The following is an 18,379-nucleotide window of genomic DNA, read 5'->3' as shown; positions in this document are numbered from 1 at the left end:
AAAATGAAAACTATAGTCCTGTAAGTGTGATGGTCTAAGCTAGAAGCTGCTTATACTATTTAATGCTTTAAAGAAAGAAGATGGCAATTTACTGCAGAACATAAAAAAACAGACATTGAAAATTCTGATATAATAGCCCTATAGCAGTAACCAAAATTTTGTCCAAATATGGTATTTTTACTTACATCTCAGCACTTCAACAATCAAGTCCATATCAGTACTGAGTTTCTTGACATGATCAAGGTTTGCTACTGTCATTATTGGCACATACTGATCACTGTCCATCTGTGATATAAGGTACATGTCACTGGCAAGATTTTCTCTGTTGGGAGAAAAAAAGGGGATGATGTCATAACCCTAAGTTTATTAAAGACTGGGAAAAGCTAAGATAAAAATTCTGTATCACGTAGTAGAAAGCAAATTCCTAATGTAAGGATTACTATTTGAGTTTTCACCAGTTCCCCAGCCCATTCACTTACCAAATTCAGCTGTTTCACTTCCTAGAAACCATGAAAGTGACTGTTTTCTTTCTTTCCTTCACCTCCCCTCACCTCCCATGAAATGTAACTTGCATCTATCTTCGTGTTAAGGCAGCACACTGTCCTCACAAACATGTAATATTGTTAACAGTCTGACACTTCAAATGACCACTGATCGTAATTGGTGATGCAGGAGGATAAGGATTAGGAATTGTTCTTAGTAGTTACCAATATTATGTGTTTATTTTTACTTATGTCAGGAAAAAATATCATAAGTACATATAGACTGTTTTGATAAGCTTGCATCATTCTAAATTGGAATATGTATTATTCAAAATCCTTTATTGTTTTACTGATCCCTAACTTAGTAATCTACATTTGTATGCACAAGGATTTTTGTACATGCATAAAATCCTTGTTTGTTTCAATGTAAATTTAGAAAGATCAGCTTACACCAAGATTTTCAAATGGCTTGAGGTAATCAGTTTTAATTTGCAAAAAAACAGTAACAGACATCTGCAGTTACAGATCAGCTGTATTTTAACTGCAAAACAATGCATTTATTATGTTTTAGGCCCAAATGTTCAAAATGAACTATGGGAGGTACACGACTGCCATGTTCTGGAATCTTCATGCTACTTTCCCCAGAATTTCATCCTTTGCACTCACTTATTTTTAAAGGATTGCTGTAAAAAATATTAACATTTACCCAAGTTAGGGTACAGGACCTTGTTAGTTATCTTAGCTACCTACATTTTCCTGTATTCATTATGTGCTACATTACATACCTAGATAAGCAGAATTCCAGTGTTTTTTTAAGTAACTCCCGTAGATCTTCCTGACCTTCTGGCTGCAACTGTTCAGTTCCACCTATTTAATAAAAAACAAGTTTGAAATTTAGTTCTGCTATATTACACATTAGATACATTAATAACTACCTGTTTATTCAGTAATAGGCTTTCAAGTTCAATAAACATCCATTGTATATTAGTTCAGCACCTACCAAACCGGCAAAAGAGCACTTAAGACAGGAAAAATTAAGAAAAGCTATGTCTAAGATCACTTCTAAACTCTTATTCCCTAAATACAAACAGTTGAAGTAACTTTAGAAGAACAGCTACAAACACATCCCAAAGCACCTATATGAACTAAATCAGTCCAGTACTTGTCTTTGACTCTTAGGAAACTACCTAATTATCCACCTGACTAAACCCATAAATACAGCAAGCAGGCAATGCAATGGAGGGATGTATCCATTCATATTACTGACCTTGCTCCAAACAAGCTAAGAAGAGATAGTTTCAAAAAAGGTACTGTATTTATGAAATATCCACAGGTATCTGATTAACTAACAGTATCTGGCATTAAATGAAAAAACCCTCGAGTTCTTATATGAAGGTTTCAAGATTGCTGCATAGAAAATACTAATTACATCGGATCTAAACTAAAGCAAACAAGGCCTATACTACAGTAAGACTGGTATGAAAGCTCCTCACGTCATCAGTGGAAGAGCTATTCAAAGTAGCTCACTGTTGCTTTCATAGATTAAGTAAGGTTGGAAGGGACCTCTGGAGATCATCTAGGCCAACTCCCCTGCTCAGCAGGGTCACCCAGAGCATGTTAGACAGGGTTGCATCCAGGCAGGCCTTGAAGATCTCCAGAGAAGGAGACTCCACAACCTCTCTGGGCAACCTGCTCCAGTGCTCTGTCACTCTCACAGGGAAGAAATTTCCCCTCACGGTCAGGTGGAACTTCCTGTGCTTCAATTTCTGCCCATTGCCTCTTGTCCTGTCACATGGGACAACTGAGAAGAGTTTGTCCCTGTCCCCTTGGCACCCTCCCTTCAGGTGCTTGTACACATTGATAAGATCCCCCCTCAGTCTTCTCTTCCCCAGGCTGAAGAGGCCCAGCTCTTGCAGCCGTTCCTCATAGGGCAGGTGCTCCAGTCCTCTGATCATCTTTGTAGTCCTATCCTGGACTCTCTCCAGTAGCTCCATGTCTCTCTTGTGCTGGGGAGCCCAGAACTGGACACAGTACTCGAGATGAGGCCTCACCAGGGCTGAGTAGAGGGACCCTCTACTCAGGATCACCTCCCTCAACCTGCTGGCAACAGTCTTCCCAATGCACCCCAGGAGACCATTGGCTTTATTGGCCACCAGGGCACATTGCTGGCTCATGGTCAACTTGTCATCCACCAGCACTCCCAGGTCCTTCTCTGAAGAGATGCCTTCCAGAAGGTCAGGCCCCAGCTTGTACTGGTGCCTAGGGTTAGTTTTCCCTAGGTGCAGGACCTTGCACTTGCCCTTGTTGAACCTCATGAGGTCTCTCTTCACCCAGCTCTCCAGCCCATCCAGGTCTCTCTGAATGGCAGCACAGACCTCAGGTGTGTCAGCCACTCCTCTCAGCTTGGTATCATAAGCAAACTTGCTGAGGAGGCACTCCATCCCCTCATCCAGGTCACTGATGAAGAAGTTGAACAGGATGGGACCCAGTACTGAGCCCTGAGGGATGCCACTAGCCACAGGCCTCCAACTAGACTCCACGCCACTGATGACCACCCTCTGAGCTCTGCCTTTCAGCCAGCTCTCAATCCACCTCGCTGTCCACTTGTCTAACCCACATTTCCTGAGCTTCTCTAGGAGGATGTTATGAGAGACAGTGTCAAAAGCCTTGCTGAAGTCAAGGTACACAACATCCACTGCTCTCCCCTCATCTACCCAGCCAGTCATTCCATCAGAGAAGGCTATCAGAATGGTTAAGCAGGCTTTCCCCTTGGTGAATCCATGCTGGCTACTCCTGACCACGTTCTTCTCCTCCATATGCCTGGAGATGACATCCAGAATGAGCTGTTCCACCACCTTTCCAGGGATGGAGGTGAGGCTGACTGGTTTATAGTTGCCTGGGTCCTCCTTCTTGCTCTTTTTGAAGACTGGAGTGACACCGGCTTTCTTCCAGTCCTCAGGCACCTCTCCAGTTCTCCAGGACCTCTCAAAGATGATGGTGAGCGGCCTGGCAACAACATCCGCCAGCTCCCTCAGTACCTGTGGGTGCATCCCATCTCGGCCCATGGATTTGTGGATGTCTAGCCTGCCCAGAAGGTCCCTAATCCTATCCTCCTCAACCAAAGGAAAGTCTTCCTTTCTCCCGACTTTCTTCTCCCTTACCTCCAGGCTCCAGGATTCCTGAGGGCTGCCCTTAGCAGTGAAGACAGAATTACTGAATGCCTTCTTTGCTTCAGCCTTCTCTGTATCCTTTGTCACCAGGGCCCCTGCCCTATTCAGTAGCAGGCACACATTTTCCCTAGTCCTCCCCTTGCTTCTGATGTATTTGAAGAAGCCCTTCCTGTTGTCCTTAACATCCCTTGCAAGACTCAGTTCCAACTGGGCCTTAGATTCATAAAATGTTTACTAATACGTTATATACAATTAAATCGGAAAAAAAAAATCACACCATTTATTTATTACCCAGTACACCCTTCCCTTCTTCAGTGACTTCCATCCTTTTCTTCAGCTCTCTTCCTTAACCTTTCTTCTTCCTAAAGTAACTTCTAATCTCCCCCCAGTTTTTTCCTTCAAATGTTTTATTCTGAAGTAGATAATGCCAATACCTGAGAAACAAGTATATACTCTGACCACTATCCCCCCCCATCCCCTCTTTCTTTTTCAGAGCTTGAAATTATTGTATGATAGGACCAGAATTATATGCTTTTTAATGTAATATAAAAAACAATCAAGCAAAAAAAAACCACCACACCTGAAAATCTGATTTCAGAGTTGGAAGCACTACCTATGTCACTACTTACCAAGCAAAAAAGATCTGACATCCTGTTCAGCTGTTTTACACAGCTACTTTGGTCTTTCTTAAAAATTAACCATTTGGGGTAAGTAAAGGATATGCTAAGAAGTTCTAACACTAAACTTAGGAACGATATTCTCTTTTAGAGTGCTAGGCACCATTAATGCTATTTACTATTTGCCAATTAGTTATTATTTAATATTCCCCAATAGTACCTTAAATAGAAGTGTCAAAAGGGACTTTCAGTTTTGAACAGAAGAAAGGATGGTGCCACAACAGTGTCTGATTTTAGTTCCCTTGATTACCAACTGGTATGGATGTTATGCTTGCCATTTTAAACACGTTATAATCAGCTATGCACAATCAAGAAAGAACAGACTCTCTCCCCCATTATGAACCTCAATGTAGGAATACCTAGCACATTTCCCTCACCTTTCCATTCCCCCTTCACAGTTCAAACAGTAATTCCGATATGTATCTTGGAGACCTGTCCATTCAGCCATCACATGTAAGCATGGCTTAATCTCACTGCCAGTTTTCAGAAGTTTCTTAGAACATGCCACCTGGTAGAGACTACAACTACTAACAGTTGTACTGAAAAATTCACAAAAAGGTTCAGTAAAAAAAAGAATGCAAAGAGATTATACTAATTTGTTGCTTTTATTTAGTATTATAAGTGCTTGACTGTTTTTTAAAGATACTGAAAATTTTATTCATCATATTAATACCTGTTACCTGTGAAAGAGAACAGGAAGATGAATCTCATCTCCATGTCTGACCCAACTAGAAACATCCAGTGCTGACATGTAGATATCTAAATGTTAATCTACCCTTAAAGACTTGCATTCAGAAAAACATTTCAGAGGACACTACTACAGGTTATGAGTGATTCTGTACAGTACCTCATAAGCCTTATATTCAAACAGGCTTATTCAGAAACCAGTCTCTACCTAAGTCTGAGAACAAAAGGGACAGTTTCTTGTGAGGTCTGTATACAGAATGCATATGTTGAACAATAAAGTCTGACTTTTTTTTTTTTAATGCAAGTAGAACAATGAACTTCCATTTATTTATTTTTTGAACCAAGTCCAAAGAAATATCAGCTCTTTCTTACCTGTCTGGGTGGTTTCATGCATAGACTCATACTCAGAATGATCAAGAGCCAAAGGATTCATATCTGTGTGGTCTGACACCAAAACAGCTGGTGATGGCTCTTGCAGTTCTGTCAGCACTGCATTCTGATGCTTTTTGTCACCATCACCATTGGCATCCAGTCCTGCAGTAAAGATGACAGAGGTTACAGACATGCTCAGAAAACGACCCTTCCAATCACAGTAACACATGCACTTTGAATTAAATCTGGAAAAAAAGAAAAAAAGAAAAAAGAAACACACACACTCCAAAACACAGGAACAACCCACAACAACTCCTACAAGTTTCTTAAATCCTTGTACTCGTTTTTTAAACAAGAAATTAAAACTGATAATGTTCTCCACTGAATTTTACCTTGTGCTTGAGTAACAGCTAGAAATTGTTATTCATACCTTCTTTACATGAATCTGGAGGCTGGTCAGGTATTTGTTCCCACGTTTTGTTCACACTGCCATCAGTGGCACCACCTGCTTCCAAGTGTAACATATGATTTCCCCACACCTTTGCATTAGGATTTAATTCAGAAACCTTGGCTGACTCCTACAAAAGGAAAAATTTTTTTTTGATTATGTATTTTATGGATGCACAGCACGTGTATATATGTATACGGGTATACAATTCAATATGGTGTTGTCAAGTTTCATCACATCTGCACACATTGGCTGAATTCTGATCCAATAGTAACCTCAGGTACAAAAATGACTCAATTGTGCAGCATAGCATACATTTCTCTGGTTAAAAACCTCCAGAAAAGGTTAGCCAAGCAGCTCAAACTCCAACAAACATTCCATGCTTAACTTCTGAGAGACGGCCAATCTGTATTTGCTGTAGACTTTAGGCAGCTCTCTAATATACATGCTAATTCAATGTTGATAATGTTGTTATTGCTCTATTCCTGTGAAAAAGGCAAAAAACCTAGGAAAAAACAAACACAAAGCATTTTTTGGACCCACGTAAACATGTAAGAGTTCTAAGGAAGTATTATGAGAAAACTGAAAGCAATGAAAGGCATATGACAACTACAATTACTTCAAGAGAAGAACGAAGTATTAATAAGAATTTAGGTTAGGTCTTCCTTAAGCAAGGCAAAAGGAATGAACTACTAGCTCCAGTAAAATCACCTTATTTCCTGGATTGGAAATGGTTATATTCAAAGGTTATATATAACCATTATATAAATTACATTTGCATTTCAGAGAGATTACTCTGCAGTGCCAACATCTACAGTGCTTCTGAAAGGCATAAGACAGTTTTGTCTCATTTCACTACTATTCAAGCAAAATGTTATTTCATCCTCATAATATGTTGATGTGTTTTAATAAGAGTATCATACTGAGGAAGGGCATTGTTCATGATATCATACACTACTTAAAACTTACTAAGATTTGTTTTGTAAATGTAAGGATGTTAAGATCATTACAGAGCAAGATATGCATTTCTGTACTCCATGAAATTTAGATTATTCCAAAACATTTGCACTCAGATATTGTCATTATTCCAGAGCACAGCAAACAAAGCCAGAAGGTAAAGAGATGTAAAGAATCTCAACTTAAACACACCCAAACAACAGAGGAAAGATTGATATGTTTGACACAGCCACTGGAACGGTAAGGTTTCACTAATGTCAAGTTTTAGTTTCCATTTCTACTACAAGAAGTTCCCCTAGGGATAAAGGGCTTGGCCTCTAGTAGGATACACTGCTGGCACTGCAACTGCAGGGCAAGGTCAGAGCAGCCGCCATCAGGCGATAGGCACAGGGAAACACGGTGCTGCTACACACCAGCTCTGCTCAGGAGCAAGGGAAGGAGAGCCACCACCACAGGCTGGGTTGGCTGCTTCCCTGTCCAGCTAGCCAAGGCCTAGTGCAGCTCATTCCCCCTGCTCCTCCTGCAGCCATTTGTTTCTATAGCCCTTCAGAAGCAGCTCTCCAGCAGTAAGTAAAAGGTACCGAGATTGCTACAAGGCAAGAACTTCAGACTTCAGGAAATCACAAACAATTCTTCCTATCTGAAGGTGCAGAGCACTATTAATGGCCTACACGAAGTTTCCCTAATACATACTGAAGTATTTGTCTCAAGTTCATATAGAATTGAGAACTTGCAGTTTGGGAACTTTGCCAACATTTAAACTTCCAGGTAAGATATACAGAATCAAAAGGAGGTGGGGGGCAGGGGGAAATCACTATTTAGTAGCATTTTGAACTGCTACATGCATGTATAGCATTTAGTTTTGCAAAGAAAAAGATAGATACTGGTCAGCCTCAGGACATAGTAACACATGAAATATTCATAACTATTTGGTGAAACCAAGGTGTAAATGACTTAGTTTCAACCTTTATCATCAAATCACATTCATAAAATACTTACAAATTCATCTTTATCTTGCCATTCCCAAATATCAACATTTTTTGTTATCAGCAGTTGATAAGGATATCTTCCCACTGCATATGAAGCACATGTTAAATCTTCAGGTTGACTCTCAAAGTTTTCATTAGCTATACATAGTCTGTCATTCTTCACAGTATTGTTAGAAATGGCATTATTCCATAAAAAACCCATCAGATATTCACCATTACCAGTAATTATGGTGTCAGAAAGTAGCTGATTTGTGAAGTCAGCATTGTCAGTCTGAAGAGGTATGAACTGTGACTCTACTTCAGCATGGGAATTTTGTCTGTCCAGTTTATAGCAATGTTCTTGGTCACTCAAAACGTCTTCCATCGGCTCTAATATACATCTCTCACTGCCTTGCTGAAATTCTGCAGCACTAGAAGAGGCACTAGGTATCTCATATGAAGGAGTAGCAGCATATTTGTCTATCTGTTTTGGGTCAATACAAATGAGCTCTTTGTCTGAGAAAATCTTATGATCTGACTGCATTTGTTCACAACTTGTGGTCAAGTCATTCATTTGAGCATTTAATATGTAACTGCTATTTTTCACTTCAGTAGTCTTTGTTTCTAACTCCTCCAAATCCCCACTAGTTGAAGTTTCTACATTGCCAGTTGACATGCTAAAAACGGTGAGATTTTCCTCCTTTGAGTCAATACTGTCAGAGTGTTTCACTTCGCCACTCTGAAGATTACATTGCTTTAGCTCACATGCAGCATTTTCATGAACTTCTGAATGTTCTTCAGTAAAAAACTCAGTAGAAACCAGAGTATACATGAATTCTGGCTCTGGATTGGCACGGTTATTTAACTCAGGTTTTTCTACTACTTTATGATATACACGAGAATATGATTTTTGACATGATGTAGGTAAATAATTGTGAACTTTATAGGAAAGATTATGATCATCATGATTTTTAGAGTAGGAATTTTGATCATGAGGTAAGCCTTTGTTGCAGTTTAAGGCACTTTTGTCACGATAAGCAACATTAGCATCAGAATTCCGTTTAATGTTTTCTGCTTTGTCATTAATTGTCTCGTCTGAGTAAACTTCACATTCTGTCTGTTTTATAGATTCTACTACACTCCCAATTATTCTAGGAGGGTCAGGCCCAGCATTCCATTGCCTTTCCACTGCACGGAAGGAACACACATCTTGCTGTTCATCCTGTCCATTCAAGTCCATTTTATTCATATCTTCATGTTCTAAAGACACAGATAAAATATTGCTTTTGTTAACTAAGTTTGAGTAGTTGCATGCTTTATTTTCAGATGCCTCTTGAGAAATCTGAAATTCTAGGCTATTTTTCTTTAGGAATATTTCCTCTGTGCTTCTGTTATGTAGTTCATGAGATGTCAAAAGGCCATCACTTACTTGAGATAGAGTTTTGCTCGAGCTATCAGCTTCCTCAAGCATGCTGCCTGTTTGCTGAACAATACTCACACAGACATCTTCCTCCATGCTATTATGGCTTGGAGCTTTAGATGATGTCTTGTTTTCAGTGCAACTCTTAATCTGAGTTTGAAAATCAGAACTCTTCAAGTTTCCCTGCACTTCAGTCACATTTGAAGCTTCAGTGCTATGCAGAATTGTACTTTTGTGTTTCTCTCCACAGTTTAAGATTTCTTCTAACACACCGTTACATTCACAGAAATCAGATGCAAACTTCTGGCTATCACAATGAGTACTGTGAAATGGTCTCATTTCCACATTAGAGTTTTGCTTACTTTCTGGTTTTAGGAGATAGTCTTCTTCAAGTTTTTCTATATTTTGACTCATCAAAAAGGAATCTCTGTCTGTTTCATGCAACTCTAATGATAATTTTAAGTTACTCCTTGTATTCTCTACCACCCATTTAGTGTCTTGGTCATCTCTAGTAGCATCCACAAGTTTTACAGCATCACAGTTTCTATTAAGTGATTCATTCCAACTGATACCATTACCTACTGTATGTATGTCCTTCTGTCTGTTCTCTGGGATCTGTTCATTACTTACTTTCACTCTTAAGCCATCTGTTGCTACAGTCTCAGTATTTAACCTATGTCCTTGACAGCTGCTAGCCAGTAAGTTATCATAAGACGACTGGATGTTCATACTACAATATTCATTTGTTTCTTTTTTCTGCATGTTTGACCTTTCCTCCTTTTTATCCAGGCACAGTTCTTTCTGTGAATTAAACTCAGCTTCCACTTGTGCTGATTGCTGCATTGAAAATTCCTTCTCAGTGCCTACAGACCATGCCACGCTGCACATTCCTTCATCAGTAACAGCTGAATTATCTATGTCTGCTGTAATCTCTTCATGCACAGTAGCTAGTACCTCTTCATCCACTTTCAGATCTTCAGCATCTACAACACAAATACTGTAAAACTCCCAATCTTTTACATGTTTTCTGTTGTCTACATCCAGATAGGAAAATGCTGGAATTGTCCGTCTGTGTGCACTTGAAAATTTTGGAAGGCTGTCACTCCTATTGTCTTCACTGTTTACTACTGTTTCATTCTGTCTTAGATGGTTGCATGTAATTCGATAATCCTCCAGAAAACTCCTATTTAAGGAAATTTCCTGCAAGCCTTTGTCTAGGATCTCTGGTACGGGTGAAGTAGAAATAAGATGAGATGAGCAATGTTCTCCAACTATATTTTCATTAATATAACTGTTAACATTTTCTGTATTGTTCATATGCTGAGCATTAGAATTTTTAGGTAATAAAAATTTGTTAATAAACTTCTCTCTCTTTCCTTCACTTTTCTGCAGATTGTCATGTGTACCAGAGACCTTCAGGAGGTGACTAAAGGAATTAAAAAAGCTGAAAGGTCTGTCATACATTTTCCTAGAGACACTTTCACAAGGAATATTATCCACACTTTTGTATGAAGGATATCTTGCTTTCCTATCCCAGGACCCAAATTTAGAATTTGATGCTATGCAATTGTCAGTATGAACACACTCAGCACTGACTAATGCAGCTGCCCCATTAACAGTCCTTCCCACTGTATGCAGATCCTTGCTTTCCATGGTTCCTAAAATCAAAGATAAAGTTTTACTTATCCTTGACTCCGGTGCTTCGTCTTCCACAGGTTTTTGTAACAAGCCAGTTTTCTCCTCACTTGTGGTGTTCAGTTCTTTACTGAAGCAGCAGCCCATGATTAGTAAATAGAATCAGAGTCTTCTCATTGCAAATCACCTTCCTCTATACACTAAACTAACTTTCTACTGCTACTGAAAAGACAAGCCAACACCCAGCCGCCAAAAATAGCACATTAAAACCATGCAGAAGGTTCACATGTCATTGCCACTCAAAGTCCAAATCCCAGTTGCTCAGCAATGTTTTAATATTTTATCATATGTACTGCAACATTCAAGCCAAGTAATTTTCCTAATGAGATTACAGACCATTTACAAGTGTTAGCAAGTCTCCTGAACTTTCATTATTTGGTTTCCTGAAGTTTACTTCATCTAAACCATTAAAATATTTAAATATGCATGTGTGCCAAAAAGCTATTTTCTTTTAAATTTTACATATTCAACCATACAAGGATCTGGCTTCACATGTTTAAATCTGTTTTGAAGACAAAATTAGTTGAATCTATTTGATCAAACAAGTTTTATACCTTTCCTTCTTCTCCCTCCCCCCATAGCTGAACCTACATCGAGTTTGCTCCTTTAGGAAAAAAAAGCCTAAAGATAGATAAGACCTCATGTATTCCATTAAACAGTCATTGTATGTTATCAGAAGCTAATTCTGTTCCAAGCCTTTTTTTAAATCGTTATCTGCATTAAAAAAAAAATAAACCCTCAGTGAGGCCTCAGGGCTTCACAAAAATCATATAGCTATTTTCTGGTACTGTGGCAGGATTAATTATACTTTATCTCAAAAAAAATGTGTATTCTGTGTCAGAAAGCCTCCGACGTAGGAGATTTAACAAATAATGCGAATAAAGTCTACCATTTCCAAAAGTCTGCCAACAATATGTTTTCTTTGCTGTACTTGAACAGACCTTCTAACCTCATGACAACAATGCATCTTCTCAGCATATTTGATTCTTTAATATTTAGAAGAATTACATCTACTGTTTAGAGTAATGAACCCCCCAAAAAGCAGAAAAAGCAGAAAGCTTTTATTCCCTGCTGGCACCTGAAGATTGAAGGGGGGAAGGGGGAAGAGTGATGCTGCACTGAACGAGTTTCAGAACCACACAATTAAAATCATGTGGAAGGACCTGAGAGAATACAAAACTGTTTTTATTATCCCAAATTGTTCCAAATGTTACAGTACTAGCTTGTATACTGCAAGTTATTACCGAGCAAGTACAGAAGCACTCTAGCAGCTCAAATGTTTCCCTTCAGGTAGTCTGCACTGCAGTCATTCTGTGAAGCACTCCCGCAGTAATAATAATAATAGAGTTTGCACATTAATAGCATAAAATAGGTTAGAGATGAATCTCTCGGCAAATCTGAGAAGCAATGCTTAAGGTGTGCTGCAGGCATAAACAGCACCCACAAAGGTGACAATCTAAAATCATTAATCTCTATTCTTTACGAAGTGTGAAGTGTTTCTATTCCTTTTTCTGAAGCTTCTGCAAGGTGTTTGAATATTTATTTCAAGTAGTTTCTTAACTGATTTTGCTCTATATTTGGTATATGAACACTACATGTAACAAAAAAATTACTACACCTGTAATGTAACAATATGGCAGTCACATTACAGACTTCCCAAACTAGTATGCTAGCATGCTGCTCATGGGACTAATGAATCACAAAAAGATGAAAAAAGATGATGTGCTTTCATATTCTTAAACACAGGTTAGTATACATTTAAATGCCACAGATGGATTCAGACTTGCATATGTGAAAGGCCTGTGCTTCAGATGAAAAATTCTGCTCAGCACTAATCCTCTGGCCAGTAAAAAGGTTGTTGAATTGGCTGGGGAATACATCCCCTCCTCGGCAAGCCTGCTTTGAAATTACAGAGTAACAAAAGAGGAAGACTACCCTGCCCCCCAGGTTATCTAATATGTGAAGCATCACAAGTCCCTGCAGATATATTGTTCTTAAGGATAGGAAGTCTGATGCATCATTGCTGCCATCTGCTGCATTTTTTTTTAATTCTCTCTTGGGACAAAGTTATTCAACACGCCTGTTTCTAGCTTGATTCAGACTTAAAACTATGCCAAGTCACTCCTTTCTTTAGCTTTCCCTGGAACGAAGTACAGGGAAAGGGGGAGGGAAGCTGTTTATAATGTTTTTTTTTCTCTGAAGAAATGCCATAAGCAAACAAGTGTAACCGTTTTAATGTCAGCACACAGTCACATCAATACTTGCAGAGTTTGTAACTCTCATCAGGTAAACACTGAGATCTTTCTCCCTGTGATTTAACTATTATTAACTACATGCAGAGAGAAAAGCTTTCTATACAGGAACAAAGTGCCTTTAAGAGGACAGACCAGGGCAAAGTCCACTCCTCCAGTGCTCCAACAAGCAATTCTGCTATCAACTGACCAGGAGAAAATGGGTGAAACAGCTCAGTCGAGCAGTCGTGCCTTGCAGTTTTCCCCTACTCTCCTCTTTATGCACAAAGGCACATTTTGTGCCTGTTCCTTTGGTTTTATCCAAGTGTTCTAAGGATAATTTCTGTTTTTAGTCACCTATAGTGAACATTTAAATCATTCTTCATCACTGTTCACAGAGGGATCACCATAAAAAACCCCAAAAAACTTAAGTAGAAAATGCCTGCACTATTGTTGTATCACCTGAGGCTGGTTGTTGAACTTCCAAAATTCCAAAATTAAAAGCCTGCTGTTTAAGCTAAACACCTCCACCTGACTTGAGAAGCACTCTGAGTAACACTGTGCTCTGTCATTTCAGAGACTAAATCAGCTGAAGGGGGAGGGGGGCTGTATTTAGGCTCTTGGATGAAAAGCTTCCCATATACTCAAAACTTAAATAGGCTTTCCCTCTCCATGCAACAAAACCATTCTGAAGTAACACTATGCAGTCTTCAAAAATTTATTTTTACTAAGTCCTATAACCTGTACACAACTAGAGCAGGAGGCCAGAAGCCAACATGCTTATTAACAGTATACCTGCAAATCCACTTTCATTTCTACACACGTGCCTATTAATCTTGCAAACAAATAAGGGTTTATCCTATGTATTTTCTTATAAATGTTGGTCCCTTCCAACCTCAACCATTCTGTGATTCTGTTAAGTGATCTAAGGATTATAGGCTACACTTAATTTTCACAAAACTATTGCACAGCGTCCTATGTTAAACTAGCAAACCTAGCTTCCTCAATGCTCTTTGATTTCTCTGTCAGGATCATTCCTGAACGGGTTGCAAAAGAATTTTAGAACAACATAGATTAGCTTAGGAGTTCTAAAGCCAAGACCTCCTTCCATATGACCTCCTGTGAAAAACTTTTAGGAAGTTCAATGACGTTTCCATCATAAGTTTTCAGGCTTGTCAGTCCTAAGCACAAGAAAAATACCAAACAAGTTGACTGAACCTGTAGTTACACTGCCTCTAAAAGCTGAAAACCACAGAAGTTCAAATTCCCATTAACAGAAGCCCAAGATACCACCTGATAATGAATCAGATTGTGGGCAACCCTCTTATGATCAGACAGCAAGGTTCAAAAGGGATCACAGTCACAATGTACACGGGGAAATACCAACATTTGGGAAAAAATCAAAAAACAAAAAACTGTTGCCATTTGATGACAAGAAGCCCTCATAAAGCTTAATTTCAGAAAAAAATCAAATCAGCAGTTACCAAACCAGGCTATTGATTTAGGCAAAAGAAGAAAATTCTTTGGAGCTTGGAATAGTTGTTTGAGATGCCACACATTAATCAAAGGCAGGTATGACAGGGGAAGAGTTTAGGATCATGCACCAGGAGAAAGCCTATGCCTTCAGAACTGAAGACTAGGTCAACTTCTGTCAGGCAAAAAAAGGTCATTATTACTAAGCCAACTCTGCTGCAGGATTTGGGTCTTGGCCTCTTTCCTCAGAGGGTAACCTCAAATCCCTAGCAGCAAAATGTACTAATCCAAAAGATTACATGACTCACAAAAAAGTGAGCCAAGTTGGATGTTACTTAAACATTGACTCTCCTGGGTTCAGTTGGACCAGCGCTTTCTCACAAAGGATAATTATCCATCAGGCGACATCTGTCATAGGCTTCTTTTGTAACCTGAAGTGACAAAGCCTGCTTCTAGGGAAAAACAAAAACAAAGACAAGAACACCAAATACCAGTATACAGAAGTCCTAGATTTAACAAAGCTAAGAATCTGTTAGTGTCCTCTGAGCAAGAGGACACTACCTCCCACTTTTTGGAAAGATGAAATGTTTTAAAGGCATTAGTCTGCTAATTCCTCTCTGCAAGTTCGTGAAGCTTTAGTACCTACAGTCTTGTTCCCAGAGAATGAAGCAAATGTTGTTTTTCCCCTTGCAAATGAAGTCCTAAAGTCCTGTCAAAATATACTAACACATGCATGCCATCATGAAAGAAGCCACCTTTAAAACAACTCTTTTAACAGCATATATTGGCAATGATTCTGATACAAAAAATGACCTTATGATACAGTGCAACAGATACATGACACTGTATAATTTAAAAAGAGCTTTAGAAGTTATAGGTCACGTCTTTTCAGAATAAAATACTCAGAAAATGAAAAGCTTTCCTCTCAAAAAGAATTAGCTACTTCAAACGTGGCATTATAGCACTACAAATAGATTACAGGTTACCTAAATTGACATTAAAAGTTTCTTTTGCTAAGGAAAAATACTTGACAGTTTTTTAAATTTGCAAGAAATGGCTACTCTTTTTTTCTCCAGAGCAGTAAGAAAGAGCAGAATTTGAAATTTAGATCCAAGATTTTACACGTAGCTTTATAAGAATGTCTTTGTATGCCAAATTAGAAGAACTAGCATCAATGTAAAGACTGATCAAGTTACTTTTAATTCTAATGCACCTTTTAAAAAGTGCACTACAAGTTGCAAGCCTTTGAAGTAAATCTGCAAGAGCCTCTTACTGAAGGTTACACACTGAAACACGTGGCAAAGAACTATGGCAAAATTTCAACAGTTTCTGGGAATTAAACTGTTTGAAAATGCAACATCACAAAAGCTCAGCTTTCCAAACTATGGCACAAATCTTGCCTCAACTTACTCATCTATTTTCAATTAAACAAAATTCACATCTGAGAGAGGTAGAACAGAATGGAAGTGAAGAGATCCCTGAATACTAATAAATTTTTTGGAACTGGCTTGGTTAGCAAAGAAAAGCAAAGTACAAGTCTGAAGTGTTTGATGCAATGCTCCTGCGATGAAGTGACTGTGGCAAGATAAGCTTAAGAAAGACGGATTTTTATAATGCATAGCATTGGCTTTAAGTGCCTAGCAGAACACACAGAGAAACACTTCAAGATGGGTTTGTCCTAAGGGGCAATATTCTTCCCAATACACTGTTAATGATCAAAGATGAAAACATGTCACTATTACCTTACATACAATCTAAGTATTCAGTCTGCTTAAAAAAAAGTTTGTAACATTTCCTGCACATACATATATGAAGTCCTATCCACTGCATGATCTGCCAAAAGCATCCTATAAAGCAACTTACTGGATCCTACACAGTAGCACAGAAGTACCAGCACACACCATTTGGCAGAAATGACAAAGTGAAATTCCTGTTACAGAATGCAATTTCCTATTTTATAGGTTTATGTTTTTACAATTACAGATACATGCCAAAAGTATTTCCTGTTGAGATATACTTTATATGTTAACCTAAGTGAGCTAGAATCTAACTCAAGATTGGTAACGCAATTCCTATATAGCCTAAAAATTCCTGTTTTCCTACAGAAATGCCAACTCCTGTCATTTGCAATTTATTTATATTCCCTGTCAGGCTGACAAAAACAATGTTTCAAGACTACAATTGGGTATGGAGGTGTAGTCACCTTTAAAAAGTTCTAATCTGGCATTATATGCTGCAATAGTACAAGCTAATTGCCTTCTTCCAACATTCTGAGATACAATTTTGATTAAGACATACTAACAACCTGTTTCATATAGCACACATATTAGGGGAATATGTAATTATGATAATACTTACTAGATGAGAACCGTCTTTAACTTCTTGTACTTGCTGCACCTGAGGTTCAGCCACAACTTTAGTGTCCTGATCAGAAGTCATGAGCTGTCTGCTTTTTGGCTGCTCAGAGAGAACTTTTCTGGTCACCTTTGTAAGCTGCAGAAATATGAAGACAAAAGACTCCATAAGCAGTTATTTAAATTTCACAGAATACATGGTTATTCAAAAAGTGCCATGCTGATTCAGATCAAAGGTCCAATAAACTTACATCCAACACTGTTTAGGAAAAATATTATGGTATAGGCAAGGATAAAGTGATCCTGTACATGCATTCTGCTTCCAGTAGCTGCTCGCCCAGAGACTGCAGATGTAAACAGGGAAAACCTGCACTAGGCAGGGAAACTCCACTGGGAAAGTTTCATTTGATTCCTACCTTAATTATTCAGATTGCTTTTCAAACCATGCTTCCTTTATATCACTTGGTAGACAGTTTTCTACACTTAAGACGTATTCCTAGTCACAGACTTCTGTCTTTTACAACTACTCTGACAGTCATTTAATCTTAGAAAATTAAAAAGCATGTTACAACAGTTATAGTATATTAGTAATGCTCAACAAGTTGTTCTGCTCCATTTTTCCAGAATGTTATTTTATTTGATTAGACAGGAAGAAAACTGAGTAGCTTGAATATCTGACAGCAACTTAGCTTTGAAATTTGAGAATTATTATTCAATATTGTTATTTTAAAAGACACCTGGTCTTTTAAAAAAAAAGGGAAGGCTCATTTCTGAGACTTCAAAGTAAATAGTGGGATATAACGATCAGGGTAGGTTTCGCCCCTCCTTTTCTTTAAGAGGACTACGAGTGAATTGTAATATCCTTCCCAATTAATTTCCCCAGAAATTCCAGTGCTGCATCTATAATATTGTCATGCGAGAAACTTACTTTCTTCAAGCTGGTAACATTCAGCTTTAGGGTAATATTCTCTACTATCTGCTCAGTAAAAATTTGCAGCACATGGAAGATGAGTAGTATAGTTCCAGTCCTTAGCAGCCTAAGCTCCTTTTAAGGTATTCTGTACTATTCTAAAAGATTGGGGTTAAAAGCATTTCTTTACTCTATGGCATTATGGCCTTCTGCTGCCATCTTCTCTACATTAAATTCTGAAATGAACAAAAGCAGAAGTCTTCCACACAAGTTATTTGATACATTCCAAAATCTTCAAATAAAACCCTCATCAGTGTGACTCCATAACAGAGACATTCAGATCGGTTTGTAATTCATAAGATAAGCTATTTCACCAATATTGTTGAAGAAACAAACATACTGACAGCCCAGACAGAACTACATATTCATCTTAGATGAACAGCTGGTTATCACTGCACGATACCTGTGCAAGAGTTTGCATGAAAAACGCATTCTTCAGAACATACGCTATTCCCAGTTTTTCACAAGTAACACA

At 38.4% G+C, this 18,379-nt stretch overlaps 1 protein-coding gene across 2 annotated transcripts in view; it reads right to left on the bottom strand.

Annotated features, from left to right (window-relative positions):
- LARP4B (La ribonucleoprotein 4B) overlaps positions 1 to 17,070 on the bottom strand; it is a 36,505-nt gene extending 19,435 nt beyond the window's left edge. The window contains exons 1-5 of one of the 2 annotated variants that reach the window (XM_085317685.1): positions 16,939 to 17,070; positions 5,819 to 5,966; positions 5,389 to 5,550; positions 1,268 to 1,349; positions 186 to 322 (exon numbers count right to left, since the gene is read on the bottom strand). In XM_085317685.1, coding sequence (XP_085173811.1) covers positions 186 to 322; positions 1,268 to 1,349; positions 5,389 to 5,550; positions 5,819 to 5,966; positions 16,939 to 17,019 — 610 coding nt within the window. In that variant the 5' untranslated portion in view covers positions 17,020 to 17,070. Of the gene's footprint in view, positions 1 to 185; positions 323 to 1,267; positions 1,350 to 5,388; positions 5,551 to 5,818; positions 5,967 to 7,792; positions 11,008 to 16,938 lie in introns of those variants that run through there. The other variant, XM_085317684.1, reaches the window with a different exon arrangement.
- Positions 17,071 to 18,379: the final 1,309 nt, after the last annotated feature.

Source organism: Rhea americana, unplaced genomic scaffold, assembly GCF_003343005.1.
Source record: "Rhea americana isolate MKP2758 unplaced genomic scaffold, rheAme1 scaffold_50, whole genome shotgun sequence".
Classification (NCBI taxonomy): domain Eukaryota; kingdom Metazoa; phylum Chordata; class Aves; order Rheiformes; family Rheidae; genus Rhea; species Rhea americana.
The sequence above is the reverse complement of the archived record's forward strand: the minus strand, read 5'-3'. Positions and strand labels throughout refer to the sequence as shown.